The sequence below is a fragment of the Tiliqua scincoides genome, chromosome 3 (assembly GCF_035046505.1).
Source record: "Tiliqua scincoides isolate rTilSci1 chromosome 3, rTilSci1.hap2, whole genome shotgun sequence".
In the NCBI taxonomy this organism is placed as follows: domain Eukaryota; kingdom Metazoa; phylum Chordata; class Lepidosauria; order Squamata; family Scincidae; genus Tiliqua; species Tiliqua scincoides.
In genome coordinates, this window is record NC_089823.1 from 75,561,161 (window position 1) to 75,577,243 (window position 16,083).

The 16,083-nt window shown below is 41.7% G+C and overlaps 1 protein-coding gene across 1 annotated transcript in view; it reads right to left on the minus strand.

Annotated features, from left to right (window-relative positions):
• The window catches only part of PDK3 (pyruvate dehydrogenase kinase 3), a 60,889-nt gene that overhangs the window by 8,341 nt on the left and 36,465 nt on the right, over nt 1-16,083 (minus strand). Inside the window, exons 5-9 of the mRNA XM_066619034.1 lie at nt 10,532-10,621; nt 7,832-7,909; nt 6,971-7,047; nt 5,986-6,087; nt 4,173-4,283 (exon numbers count right to left, since the gene is read on the minus strand). Coding sequence (XP_066475131.1) covers nt 4,173-4,283; nt 5,986-6,087; nt 6,971-7,047; nt 7,832-7,909; nt 10,532-10,621 — 458 coding nt within the window. The remainder of the gene's footprint in view (nt 1-4,172; nt 4,284-5,985; nt 6,088-6,970; nt 7,048-7,831; nt 7,910-10,531; nt 10,622-16,083) is intronic.

The following is a 16,083-nucleotide window of genomic DNA, read 5'->3' on the forward strand; positions in this document are numbered from 1 at the left end:
TTCCATGCCTCAGGGAGTGCTGTGGAGGGCTGCGCAGGGCTCCCTGTACCTCCTGCAGCCTGATGCAGCCCTACACCATGCCAAGTAAGTCACAAGCACCCACCCTCGCCCCCCTTAGGGTGCCATCCTGATGATTGTGTCGCTACCCTAGCCCCTCCCCTCACAAGAACTTACTGAGGGAGTATAGCTCCCTCAAAATTTGAGAAACCCTGCTCTAACATGACTAACAAGTGAAATTTGTCTCTTTTACAAGTCTGGTTTATCCTCAAAGGTTTCCCCAGAGTCTAACAAATCTGAACTGTTCTCCCTACCCCCAACAGCACTATCAGACCTACCCACCTTCTCCACACCTCTGCCTACCTAGCTGGCCCTGCACATGAACTACTGGTGATAATCACAGTATAGACTGAAGATATCTTAGATATGCTGGAACTCAACTTCTTCAAACTCATTTGGCTTCAAGGACCTCACAGTTATATATACAGACACATCATGATGCCAATATATACCATAGCAAATACTGATTTTAAGAACTAAGGTGAAATAAGGACCTTGCCAGGACTGGAACACTGCCATGGAAACAAGGTTTCTGCTTCTATTTGGCAAGATAACCAGGTTGTGGGGAAGAATATTTGCCAGTAACAGAATTCACAATCAGTGACTGTTGTCTACATGTGAAAGACAGTGATAAAAAATGGAAGGACTTAAAGCAATCAAAATAATTATTCAACATTTTATAGCAGTATCTAATAGATGCCTTATTAACTAAATAGGCAGAATATATTATAATTACATAAACCACAGGAATGCTTCCTGTTCAGAAGAGATAGCTCATTATTCCTTCTGCTCTTTTGCTCACTGATACAGAGTATGAAAGGAACATCTTACCAGATATGGAAGATGAGAAACAAAATGAATACCAGAACACATTCTTCTTGAACGTTTATAAACAATGTGGTTTTTGAACAGAACAAAAAGCCTGCTAGCAGCCTACATGTGCATCTAAATCAATGTATTTTCTGTGTGCAAGCACTTGGATTATGGTCTTAATTGGCTTGGTATTCTTTGATTTATTGTTTGAACTGTTACTGCTTATTTAAAGTTTTGTTTACCAAAGTTTTTTATATTGTGTAAGCAGCTGTGAAGTCCTCTTTGAAGGCAGAAAATGGTGGTAAAATGATTGAATAAGCCACAATAAATAATATCCTGCAAAATATATGGAAGTAGGAAAGGATGAGGCCAGGTTTCTTTTCATGGAGATAAGCAGTGACTTAAATGCACATGTGATACTTCCAAATGACAGCAGTTACTTGGCTGCGATCAAATACATCAAAATACTAACACAGGCAGGACCCTGTATCCACTGATTAAACTATCTGTGGATTGATGGATCAAGGCCACCAGTATCCCCCCTTCTGCACATACATTAATGTAGTTTAGATCCTTACTGGGATGAAAGCAACTTCTGCTTTCTGTTAATCTAGTCTTTTCAAGCATTCAGGCTTCTGGCAGCCTGCCTTCACATCACTATAAGCTTGAATGCTTATAGTGACCTGTGGAAGGAAGAACATTTTCGTCCTAGTAAGGATCTAAATTACGTTAACGGGCAAGTGTGTGTACAGGGGCTGTGGAGACAGGCTTCTCCTGTTTCTGTGGTTTCCATATCTGTGGGGGGGGGGGAAATGGAACGGATCCCCAGTGGCTATGGGAGGGCCCACCTGTATATTTTGTAGGTGGGCCAAGTACAAAATGTAAAAAGTTAGAAGCAATCTGAAATGGGGAGACAATGTACAGTATTGTTACTGCCAGTGCAACTCTTCTTTCCTTTTCTGGAGATTTAAAGATGACAAGGATTTGCAAAACTCAGCATTGCAACACATACAATCAGAATAAAGAAATTAAGCCAGCAGATGAAGGAAGAGAATGTAACAGTTGTAGAAGGGTCAATATCAATACATGTAAATGAGAACCATGTCTTTGATCTCTAAATTGTGAAGAGCAAAACAGCTAGATCAGCCAAGGCAGACTAGATCAGCATTATTTCATATTCTTTTCTAGTGGACCATCTCAGCCTGTTGCAAGGGACATTAGAAGGAGAGGAGCTCAAAGTAGTAAATTAGCAGCGCCATCCCATATATGTTTACTCAGAAGTAAGTCCCACTATGTACAATGGGGTTACACCCAAGTAAGTGAGTATAGGATTGCAACTTAAGACTTGTAACAGATTATGGATGCTGCCTACTGGCAGACCTGTGAATCAATTTTATCCAGAGAAATCCACAATTCTAATTTCGGCTATAGCTCTGACTGTGGCCTAATTGGACCTTTACCCCAAAGAGACAGAGTTCTATATATTGTGTCTAAGAATTTGCATGAGAGAATCATGGATGAATTCCATTGGAAAGGGAAGATTAACCTGGTCCCCACCATCAGCCAGAGAATGGAGCAGCTACAGTGAGCTCACTTCCCCTCCCTGCTTGAAATCCACAATTCTAATTTCGGCTATAGCTCTGACTGTGGCCTAATTGGACCTTTACCCCAAAGAGACAGAGTTCTATATATTGTGTCTAAGAATTTGCATGAGAGAAAATCATGAATGAATTCCATTGGAAAGGGAAGATTAACCTGGTCCCCACCATCAGCCAGAGAATGGAGCAGCTACAGTGAGCTCACTTCCCCTCCCTGCTTGAAAAGACCTCTGTTCCACCTGCCATCTGGTCTGGGTCTAGAGCAGGGGTGTCCAAAGTTTTTGACAGGAGGGCCGCATTGTCTCTCTGACACTGTGTCAGGGGCAGGGGGAAAAAAGAATTAATTTACACCTAAAATTTGAATAAATTTACATAAGTTTACATAAATGAATATATTAAAGATGAACTTATATGAATGAATGAAGGTCTTGCAATAGCTCAAGGCCTATAAAAGGCCTTGCACAAAGCAAGGCTGGCCTTTCCTTTGCTGCCGCTACTGCATCACAGATGTAAAACAACAAGCAGTGGAGGGAGCCCTCATCCCACAGCTCACGTGAGAGGTCAAACAGTCACCCTCAAGCTGAGAGCAGTTGTGTTGGGCCAGTGTGGGCTCCAACAAATCTCTGGAGGGCCAGAGGTTCATTGGAGACTGGGGGCTCCCTGAGGGCCACACTGAGAGGCCTTGGGGGCCGCAAGTGGCCCCAGCTCTGCGGTTTGGGCACCCTGGTCTAGAGAAATGAATAGAAACATCTTCTGGGGTCTCACATCAGTAGGGGACTAAAAGGGTCCTCTTTTGCTTTGTTTGCACTTTTGCCTCAAGCTACCTTGGGGGTCATTTGGATCCAAAGGCAGGTATAAGAAGAGATAAATTGAAAAATATACTGAAAAAAATCTTTAAATTTGATAAATCTAAAAACAGATAAATTGAGAGACACAAAGGTTAAGCACTTCTTCCTTCCACTGATTCCTCCCTACAACTGTAACCCCTGCTCCTATCTTGTAAACCTACATTTGCTGAGATAATGTGCAGGACTTCCTCACAAACTATTTTGTCTGAAGTAGAGCCTTTATGCTTATCACAGTGCATCTCTGAGAAATTAAATTCACACGTGTTAATCTGTTACACACTAAGACCAAGCAAAGATTCTTAAATACCAACTTTTTCATAATTGTTAAAACACTTGTATAATTTGTAAACAAGAAACTACAGAGTCAAGATGAAGGAAAAGTTAGCATAGGCTATCTGCTATATACGTATGGGGGGAAGTATCCGCAGATCCCATACCCATGGTTTCACTTAACCACGGATCCGGGAGGGCTAACCCGTGCTCCCCCCCACCCTCCAGAGGTGAGGGGTGCTGTACTCCCTTGCCTTCAGAGTGTGGGAGCTGACCCCAGTATCCTTGGATTCACAGGAACACCCCAATGATACTGGGGCACACCTGTATATACCTTTATCAAATTATATGCTACAAGGACTCACAGAAATATTCATTACATAATATTTTCTTACAAGTGTCCACTCCCCCACAGATGAAACTGTTTTAGTGCTTCCTCAACCGTATCTAATTTAGGCTCAACTGCATTATGTCACTGATAATAAAAGAGAAGAATCTGTGTTTGCAAACTCTAGAATTTCTAAACAAGATTTGCATGGGAGTGGGGAAGCTATATAATGGTGAGCAACTGCAGAACAGGACTTACCAAAGGTACAGCTCTTGATGGCTCCAAACTAGGCCTGGGGGCAGTTGAATACATGTAGTTAAATAGACGGTCTATTTTTCTCAAAGGTACACCACCACCTTTATCACTTATCTACAGAATAAAATCAAAGTTTTGTTTAAATAAAATATTCTCCAAGGAACTGACACAATTTACACTATTAACAAGAAAGAAAGTTATTACCACTAGAGCAACAACATTCACCAGCTGACTATGGGATGCATAGAAAACATTACCGTTCTATAGAATAAAAGGAATTCTAGGTCTAGAAGCAGAAGCAGAATTGGCTATTTCAAAACTTTCATAGATTAGATCCTTCATCTTCCATCCACAGCATCAAGAACACCATGTCACTCACTTCCACATTCAGTCCAAACTCCCACACCAAGATGATGGGTGTGAACTTACAGTACCTTTCTCAACGGTAGATGTCACCACCCCTTTTAACAGCCACTCTTCCAGCTAAGGAGAAGCTGAAGACCTAATGGTTTACTCTCCAGCCCCTATAGTTTCTGAGACCCCAGGGAGTCAAGGCTCTGTTTCACTTTTGCAGAATGACTAAGAGGCCAAGGCAGGATTTAGCTGGATCAATACCTTCCCAAACACAGACACAGGTCTGTAAATATACAATAGTTTATTAACAAGTAAGAAATAGGTCACAGGTTCTAAGAAGGCAGATAAATACTTAAACTGGTGACTCTTCCACCTGTCATAGCAATGGTGATATGGGCAGGGATCCATGGTAGAATGGTTGGAAAGCAGCAATCTCCTATCCCAACAACAAGCTTATATACCTTAAAGGTAACTTCTGATCCACCAGAATCTCAGGGCAGGTAAAGCTTCTTGAAGACGACCTCACCAACTGATGCAATCTGGTGCAATCCTGCTCCCCCTCCCAGCTGGAAAATCATAGATGCCTCTTGTTATAGTTAATTGTGCTCTGTGCCCAGCATGAAGGACAGCTTATCAGGCTTTGGAGTTATCAGGCTGTTACTGAGAAGGCCAATAAGGCTCCTTACCCTGTCTCAAAACAGCACAACTTTCCCAGGGCAGACCACTTATCTTCCAACCCAACAAAATGGAATCCAGCCTGACAATTTTTACCCTGCTCATCACACACCACATAAAAAAAACTCTGCTGGATCACGCCAAATTCTCATCTAGTCCAGCATCATGCTTCTCACAGTGATCCACCAGCTACCTCAGGGAAATCCTCAAGTAGGAAAAACATACTTCTCTCCTACCATTGCTCCCATGCAACTGGTATAAGGAGGCATCTAGTGGTGATAACTCTTTCTTTCACTGCCACTGAACTGGAAGTACATAGCCATAGTGACTAGTAGCCACTGAGAGCCTTGTTCTCCAAACATTATCCTATAGCACATTCTATGCAAAGGGCAGATGAACATTTCCCATGTCACAGATACTCCAAGAACTGAGCTGGTAAGTCAAAAGGTATCCAAAATGATAACCCAATAAGAGTATAGGCCACAGTGGAACATACAAAATATCCAGAACCGCTAGTAATAAGAACTCTGTAGAAGAGTCCTTTCTAAGGAGAAAAAAAGTTTTCTTAGTTTCATTGTACAAATTTATCTCGCCCACAGCGTCCATATGCTAGTCAACACAATCACCAAAATTCTCAACTTATTCATATAAATTAAATTCTCAGCAGTCCCTAGCCAGTACATACAAACATGTGTGAATGTAGGTTTTTACCTCACTTTACATATAAAAACATTGGTTTCAAGACTTGGTACTAGAAATTGAAGGAACTGTTTAGTAAGTTAATTACCTTTATTGATAGATCTTCTTTACCCAATGTAACTAACGTTTTAATTGATGGATAGCCTTCACTTTTGCCTTCATGCAATTCCACTGTAGCTCGCATTGAGTTCTGAAATTAAACACAAACTTTTTAAAAAGTTTAATGATTCTAGCTACTGCCTTTAAGCAGAACATTAATAGTTACAAATCCTTGGCCTCAACTAGATTTGTTCTTTGGGAGGGGGGATTATTCAAAAGATGTCATGTGAGCTAGCCTAAAAATTGGTATACATTATTTTCCCCCCCAAGGAAGTGCATATATTTGTAAACCTGAGAAGCTGTTTTCATACCAAAGTTACTTGTAAGCACAGGATCACCAATGTACATGATGCACATGTCAACAGCTGCTCCATGGATACCCAGGACTACTCAAATATTGATTGCACACAATGCAAAAACCTATGCTTATGCTGAAATCCATGCATGCGTTCAAGCACCTGCTGAGCTCTGCAACAGCCTCATCATCTGCCCTTTTATTAGATAGTTAATGTGAACTCAATTTGAGTAATGAAAAATATAGATGGTAAATATTTTTGAGAAGTTGCAATAATTAGCTCATTATCAGAAATAGTATTATGTTTCAAGGTTGCTCAATTCTGACATATATCAAAACACACACATGTGCAGGTTGACAATTTAGAAAAAAAACCAACCAACCCCCCCCCCCCCGAGACAGCTGAGTCTCAACTCATTTTTAGAGTCACTGGTCCCAAGTCATGAACTGAGGTCACCAACATCCATGACTCAAGTAGTCCAAAATACATTTTTGGGCAAGTTGAGTCACCATGACTTTAGCGCCCATCCCTGGGTCACAATATGTTTTCCAATGAATCCAAATGAAGCTAAGTTCACATACCCAGAATCTAAGAAAAAAGTGTTTTCTCCTCAAGCTGCACAAGACATACAGCAGGCAAGTAAAATTAGACTCCTTTCAAGGTAATTATTCTACCTACCTTGAACAATTCAAAAAGCATATGAAACAGGTGTGATGGTACATAGACTACTTGAATAGGCTTGCCTGGTGCTTTAGCTAGAAAACACACATACCATTTTGTTAACTCAAAATTCAATTCAAGATAAAAACAGTCCTTGCAATATCAGTCTACTCATCCCTTATATGAAAAACCTATAACAAAACAGAACTGCTTGGATTTTTCATTTTCCTTTACTTTCTGGTGTGTAACAATTTGAAAGTTTTGTAAAAAGAATTTGGAACACTCGGCTAAATAAAGTGGAGGCAGACCCAATCACCAAAACAGATCACCAGCAGTCTAGCATAAACAAAGAAAGGCCTCTTTAAACCTTGGGTAACAGCCTTTGCTATTTATAGATTTTGATTCTCCAGCTCTAAAATAGTTTTATTAACACATGGCATAGAACCACAGACTCATAGGGTGCTCTGGAAATAGTGGCACTTATTGTAATTTTTAGATTACTAGATTAAGTATGTAAGTGAAAAACAGTTTTCGATATGGTACAGGAACGTGCAATTCAAAATATAAGAATTTCACTGGGCACGCCTCAGGTATCTGCACATGGGAGATATTTCACAAATTCACTTATTTCCAGATGTCTCTGCCATCTCCAGCTGTTGAATTGGCTAAATTTTTAGCAACAAAAAAGAAGGAAAAGCACAAAAGCAGAAACCATCTTTCTCCATTACTCAGGAGTGAAGCTTTTGTCAAAGCTTACAGCACACAATAGATGCAGTGATTAATTTCTATTAAAAACAAAAGCACCTACAACTCCCTATAATGCACAAAGTCCCAGGTCTTCTAAAGCAACATTAATGCTCAATGAAGTTCTATTGTTACCATTGAATTCTTCAATTTCCAGTTCAGGTGATACCAGATAATACTGTTCACACAACATCTTTGCAGTTGCAAAGGCATCTATGAAGCAAACACAAATATATCAATCTATGCAACTCTGTGACAATATATCCTGTACCTTAAATCTCAAGTCATAAGATATGCCTTTATTTTTAAGACAATTGGCCTGTGAGAATCAAACGACAAGCGATACAATAGACCAATGAAGCATTTTACTTCAAATCAGCTATAGGTATGAGTATGGATGTGAGAACTAATTGGGTGTAGAGGCAAGTGCTAAACAGAAGATTTAATACTTTTGCCCTCATCTAAACTGCCAACCCCAGCTGATATTATAACTCCACTGGGGAAAATGCAGGCACCTTAAACCTAAACCACGGCCAGCCCACCATAAAGCAGATAACTCACATCAACGGAACAGCAGATCAAGAGGCCCTACACTCCAAATCTGCCACTGCCTCCCTCCAACCCACCATGGATGGAATCACACTGATCCACTTCTCTGTTCATTCACCTTGCTCCTTCCTCATGGTTCATTTAAATAAGAAACGAAGCATAGGACATGCTGGGAGCTCCCAGTATGACCTGCACTTCCTGTGTTGTCTAAAAGGAGCACTTGGAAAGGAACAAGGTGTCTTGGGGAGGGGTACATGCAGCAGTAGGTCAAGGATGGCATCAGGTGGCATGTATGGTTGGGCCACCCCTGACCTAAACATAAAGGTTCAAAAATAAAAATTATTAATTTTAGAAACAAAAAACTTCAAGTCTGCTTACCCACAGATAACAATGAAACTTACAGTACAATCCTAACTTGCACTGGAGCAGGCAGGCCAGCAGGCCTGCGCTGTATCCAGTGCAAGTTTTAGACTGGCTGAGCTCAGCTGGAGGCAAGGGGAAAAAATTCCCCTTAACCCGGGGAGAGCCACAGCTGCCTCACTGGATGGCGCAGATCTGAGCAGAACAGAACTGCCTGGAGCCACTCTGCGCTGCCAAGGAGCAGAACTAAGATCCGGCATAAGTGCCAGATCTTGACCCTACCTCCCACTCCCCACCTGTCCATGCACAGGCCCACCCAGTGCCTGAAATGCCTCCCCATGCCCCCCCAGTTCGGCCAGTGCAGACTTACCCTCCTTCGCTGCAACAGAAGCTGCATCTGGCCTCCGTGGGCCAGTACACTTCCGTGTGCCGGCATGGCTTTCTTCTAAGGCGGCTCAAACATGCTTCACAGCATGTTTGCAATCCTTCCAGACCAGCACAAGGAACTTGCACTGGCCATGGGTGCAATTAGGATTGCGCACTTAAGCTTGATTGTACAACACTCAATATTAACATTGCACTTAAGAGTGCAAGTGATTTGGTTTTGTGACTCAATATATCACTTTTGGGCAAAGTTAAAAAATTAAGTAACTCCAAGCATGCCTTGAATATTACATTTCTCGGTGGCTTAACTATGCTATATCTCCATCTAGTGACAAAAAGTGTCAGCACAATATAGACTTAGTTCTGTAACAATGGCTTCGCCCAATGATTGTCTCCTCCTAGGTTGCGAAATTAACATAAACACTAACAGCAGAAATAAACTGCAGCTGGCAATGATTTTGTAAATTAGCTGCCTATGAAACAAGAACATGAGAAAGCATATATATTAGGTACTATATAATGTATTAAAGAAATAGTGAAGAAAAGGACTTCAACAAGTATCAGAAATCAACAAATAAGTTTCAAAATATATCTGGGGGAATTAAGAACTACCCCTTCCATCAAGGTTTTATGGCAAGAGCTCAAAACATTTTTATTTTGTCTGGAATTTGGGTGATGGGTTGATGCCTGCCCTCTGTAATAATTGTTTGGTTGAAATAATTGCCTCCCCATGGTGTAATTGTTCTTATTAATGATTTTATTTATTGTTTTTCATATTATATATTTTTGCTAAGGAATTTGTAAGCTGCCTTAGGCATTTGCTTCGGCATAGGAAAGGAGGGATACAAACACAAAAACACACACACACACACACAACTGGTTATTTCTGCACAGCCCGTAAAGTCTAGAGAACAGATTTCTTTAGTGGATTGAAATATCATCTTAAATATAATATTCACAGATCAACAAGTATATTAAAAAGAGCTTTAAGACATAATGCTGGTTCCTTCCATACAGTCTACAAATCAAAGTAAGCCTCAAAGATGCATACATCTCCCCTTCCTTTCTCCCTTTTTTGACTTTAACCATGGCTTAGCATTACATCTGCACCAGTTAACCATGGTCAGTACTAACCAGGGTTCCTATCTGAACCAAGATTTGAGAGCCATTGCAAATCTTGGTTAAAGTGGTAACTGAAATTAGCATTAACCATAGTAAGTGTTGGTACAATGTATGCTAAGGCATAGCTTAAAGCAGGGTTGGCAGTCTTTCAACTTGAGGGCTCCTGGACCCTTTATATAGGGGAGTGACTTTCAACAGGTGCAGCTTGTCATCTGAGATAAGAGACTGCACCTGCTGAAATTCCTGCTTCTATACAACTGTTAAAGGTACAGGAGCCCTCAGGTAGAAAGGTTGGTCACTCCTGGCTTAAAGTCAGAAGGAAATGAGAGAAAAACATATACCTCTCTACTTTAGAACCAATTCAGAGATTACATGTATGACCTAAATCTAAAGTTTAAAAGCAATCTTGAGTCATACTACCTTCAACCACATCAGCCACATTACAAGTAGGATCAATACTCCCGATATGTTTCGGATGAGCAGGATTTGTGACACCACCAAAGAGTAGTGCTGCAGGGAAAAAAGGTAGAAATTAATTGACTTGAACTGTGGAACAGCAAAACAATAAGGAAAACTAACTACAAGCACTGGGCAACACTTAGGCTGCAATCTTATGCACACATATCAGAGATTAAGTGCCACTGAACTCAGCCGAACTTTTGAGTAGACATACAGGATTCCACTGTTTGTTTTGCAAAATTCATCCCTGAGACAGAAAATACTACAGTTGTGTGAGTCTGGGGAATGGAGATAGCTTCTTCCCTCAGGAAGACTTGGTCCCGCTGCTTTACCCTGTTTTAACTGATTGATGAGTAAAAGAACTTCGTCCACTGAGACTGCAGGCCAATCTGGGAGAACTGACGGGAGTGGCATGTTAACAATGGGAATAGGCTTAAATTCATCAAAAAAAATTGATTTGAAATGTGCCTCCCACATTTTGGCAGGAATTGCTGTGAAACCAGTTCAGTTTTTATAGAAACAGCCTGATATAATTTGCCAGAAATTCTTGACATTTTTAGATCTCACAGATTTAATTAAAAGTGACCATCTCGCTGTTGCATTGCAGTGTAACGAGGCTTTGATAGCTTCCCTAAGTTGGGCAGACAACTTAAAATAGTGTTGTAAATTTGATCTGCCATTAGTTTCTCGAAATTTGTTATATGCACTGCGTACAGCGATCTTCAGTGTCAAGCAAGCCTGCTCTATCTTGGTAAAATTATTTCTCCAGCCCTCTGCTCTTTGAGGCAGAAGTATCCGGCCCAATTTGTTCTGGAGAGTTCATATTAAAACCTCGAATAAGGTCACAATCCCTAATTGGTTATCTGGATCCAGAGTGGATAGCCGGATCATGTCCTCAATTTGGAACAACGCACAAAAGGACTCTTTAGTGTCTGCATCCTATTTAATTCTTTTAATTATGTCAAGGTGGCTATCTTCCACCTGTGTGTAGGAATTATGATGGCGATCTGAGGAGTAGGCCACATCACAAATTAAAGGTAAGTGATCACTAGACTGTGGGTATCCAACTCTAAAATTCACTATCTGTGAGAGGAAATGAGTAGGAACCAGAATGTAATCAAAAACGCTCATACCTCTAGTTGAAATATGGGTATATTCATCCTTATCCCCCAATAAATTTAGGCCATTTAGCCAGGTAAGGCCACTGATAATACAAAATTTAGCCAGTAGAAGCCTGGTCACATTAATTGTTTTATCTTTCAACTGCCTTTCAAAGAGACAGAACTCTGGTAAGGTCATATCAATAGGCAGATCTAAAAGTTGATGGAAAATATCATTGTTGTGTCCCACCCTAGAGTTAAAATCCACAGAGATTATTGGTATAAGAGCAGGCAATTTACCAGTCAGTTCATTAATTAGGCCACTGAAATATGCCCGTTGCTTTTCGGTTACCACTTTATTGTTTACAGGTGGCATGTACAAATTTATAACCATAAAGCTTTGATGTGGCAACCACAGCTTAATTGCCTGGATTTTACAATAGCTATCAGCCATAAACAGCAGCTCATGCTTAAAGACTGGTTTCAATAATACGGCAAGACCGCTGGCAGGACGACCTTTTACTGCACTCTTCCGTGCTGGGAGTGGTGTTGCGGAGAACCCTTCAAATTCAATGGGTGTGGTAGCCCATGTTTCCTGCAACAATATAACATCTCTATCCCTTAAGATTTCCTCTAGCACTTTCTCCTGTGACTTTGCAGACCAGCCAGCGATATTCCAGGATAGGATTTTCAACTGGCCTTGGCGGGCTCCAGGAAGTCAATGTGGTAACAGTCAGTCTGATGGAGTTAAGGGAATTTGAATTTCTGGGCCCCTCTGCATACTTGTGGCAGGTGGTTGTGGCCCAGGCTTGAACATAATAGTCTCCAATGATCTTAGCCTGGTTTCCAATCGCTCCAGCGGATTTGTCTCTTCTAGAGCATTGCGTGTTACTGCTATGGCTGGAATGCCATCAGAAAAGGATGAATCAATGGTTGTTGGCTTGATTGAGTATCTGCTGTTTAAAGCTGAGATGGTTGTGCCATGGCTTCCTCTAAAGCAGTAGAGGCAGGTTGCTGTTTAATTTGAATGGGTGTATTGGGCATCTCCATCACCATGCCCTCCATTTTATCATCTGGACGGCAGTGACCGCTAACGATGGTCTCTTTTAGTGGAGGGACCAGATGGTTGAAGGACTGTTTCTCACACTCAGGTGCCTGGAATGAGCTAACAAGAGGTGGCACTGTAGAGGGAAAGCTCCCAAGAGAGAGGGAGGAAGGCATGCTTCCCCTAACTGGGGACTCCTGGTATATCTCAGTCTGGTAAGACACCCTCAAAGAGCGGTCACTGTCTAAAGGAACCACTGGAGAATCCTGTGGAGAAGATATACTCTCGCATGATGTGAGGGGATGTGTAGTCTGCATCATATCCGATAGCTCCTTCCAGAGCATTCCCACTTTCTGCACAGTCTGTCGTTGTTCCTGATGAGGTAGAGCTCCGAATGCCTCCAGGGCCTCCCTAGTCAGCTTGTCCTCATCCACATTCAGTTGAGGCAACAGGTCCATAAGCTGGAAGCTTGTATCACAGTTGAAAGAACCAGATTTTACAGATGGCCTCATTGTTCGTAAGGAGTCATAGGACAAACCTTGGGAGGCGTTATCAAAGATTGAAGGCTCTTCAGAGCTGGGCAGAGGAGTCCTTAAAGAGTGTTCCTTAGCGTGTTCTTTATCTGCCCCCTCAGTTGCAGGCTGTGGGTTATATGGTGAGAGAAGCAAGTCTGGGGCAAGAAGAGCTGTTATATTATCCAAGTGAGGGTCTGGAACCAACAGCAATCCTGGACGATTAGTTGTTATCTCTATTTCTCCCACTCTGGTTGTTAAAGGGAGACTGGGGCTCCCCTACAGTTTTCCAAAGCACATTTCCTTTGCCATAGGATCTTGGACCATATCAGCAGCTTCTATAATAGAATTTGACAGCTTTATGGAAGGTGGGCTCAGACCTATAGGGATATCAGACTATCAGCTCACTCACCTCACTTGTCATCTCAGATACCAGATCTTTTCCTTCATGCCTGTGGTTAGGTTGTCTGCTTTGTTCCAAGAGACTATCTTCAGATCCACCTGTTCATCACGTCCATGTACTTGATATCTACCCTTCTCAATAGCTTGTCTTGCAGATGAAGTACCATGAAAATCTGAATTGCGTGTTATTGGCATATCTGACTTCCCAGTGATGTTAACTCCAGCACTTTTAGCTTTTTTCCTGATTAATGTTCTGGTGCCTAGCTCTTTAAAGACATGCTGAGGGAAGATATCAAATCTTCTGAGCCACTGTGCTGAGTGAAATATCTGCAGGGGCACACTTGCTGAGCCGAAATCAAGAAAAAGTCTTTTGTACGTTAATTGGGAGGGTAAAAAATGAAAATGTTTTATGTCCGAAGGGGCAACCCGAAAGTTCAAAAGTTGGGAGAAGGACAAAAGTATTGTTTCTTTAGATTTCCAAAGGTGGGCATCTCTTCTGGGGAAGTGGATTAGTATCTGATTATTTTGGAGTGTTTGCTGCACTTTCCTTTGTTCTTCATGTTGTGCTCTGCTATAGCCTGCTGTCTCTGATATGAAGGAGGATGATTTAATGGCATCCTCGGTGGCGTTAATTACCGGGGGTTGCAACCTGGCAGCATTCAAAGTTAGCTGAGCTGGATTCTGAATTAAGGCTTCTAAATGCCCTTCTATTTTGTTTAGGTGACCTAGTATCACTAGCATTGTCTCTGCAGGTATAAAGTAGATTTCTCCTAATTGTTGAAAAGTACAGCCTGAGGCAGGCTGCCTTATCTGGATGCCATTAGTCTTATGATTCTGTCTGGGGGAAGTTTGTTTTCCAGCTTTCCCCCTCACTTCAGTTGGACACATACTGATATTAGGCACCCCTATTACCGAGTCATCTATAGATTCCACAGGTTCAGTTGCCAGGGCAGTGAGTCTATTGTTTATACTCACAGCACACTCAGATCCAGTGGGGGTGGACGAGGGGAAGAAGCTTTCCATTCTCAGTTGTTTCTTTTTTCTCTTCTTCTTCAGGTTTCCCCCTTCTAGGCAATCGAGGCATTCTGTGCACAGGCTTTTCCTCAGTCTTTTCCTCCCTTTGCCAGGTGTTCGGGTCTTGTTGGTCATGTTTACTGTTCAATTAATCCCGGCCTTGAGCAGGAGATATTGACCATTCCAAACCTCCCCTCCCCCTCCGATTGGAGCACCCTTTGGCCTTCACATTCTCAGCCAATCAGGGATTATGTTGCAATATTTTTTTTATACAGCACCATTTGTATGCAAGTCATTTACAAAGAAGGAGAAGATGGCTCCCAGTTCCAAAAGTGCTCACAATCTAAGACAGACAACCGAAGAAGGAACGCAGTGACATCACAAATACTCAGAGGCAGAGGACAAACAATGGGACACTGACTAGCTGAAGTCCCAATTAGCTCTCATAGTGCCAAAATGTATACTGAAATGTGCATTAAAATGAGCTTTATAGAGCAATAGTTGGGCCTGCTGAATCAACTATTTTGAGCACTTTTGGTCAAAAAAATGAAGGTAGGTGCTGTGCTCCTCACAATGTACATGAAAATTGTCCTAGTTTTGCTTAGCGCTAGAAATACTGTCACTGCATTCCCCAAAGTACATCATTCCCATCAAACCTACTGAGCTAGGATCTGCTCAATTCTCACTGGTCCTATATCTCAATTACCTCCTATAGAAACAGCTCCTCCTCCTCTGTTGGCAACCAATACCTTTACAGCTTATCTTGGGCTCAATATCCAAAACATTGTAAATGTTCTGAAGATCTGACTTCAGATCACACCTGCTACAAGTTCAGCCTCTGCTTTTCGTTTGCCCTTTTCCATTTAGAAGTGTCTCAATGACATCTCTGTCAGCTTTACCCAAGTGTTGGGATGGTGCTGCCTCACTGCTCTGTCAGCCTAGGTAAGCTGAACTGGACTGATGTAATTTTTCAATGAAAATTTTCAAGCCAATTTAGAAAGATATAATAAAAACCTGAAGACAATCATAATAAAAAAATAATATGTGTGCTAACTGGAGAAGTTAGGGTGGGGAAAGCAGTAAGTACGGTTGACAAAACAATGCAGACCTGGTATCCTTAACTGATGGGCAGCATACAAGTTGGCAGTAACTCATGTGACTTGTTTTTCACAGTCAGCTGAACACCATCCTGGCACTCAGCTCTTGGAAACACCCTGCATGGCACCACTTGCTGCTGCCTAATGAACAGGCTGCAACAACTGCTTCATGCCAAACTAAACACAGACATCCATTAGGTGTTCTTTTCAGTCTCTGCTAGGCAAAGACTTCTGAAACCTAAATAAAGCCCTTTATCTTTTTCCATCCATATCTTCCTTCCTCAAGTTCTCTTCAGAGGCAACTGTTTTTCAGATTCCTCCACCACTCCCTACCAGCTGCAAG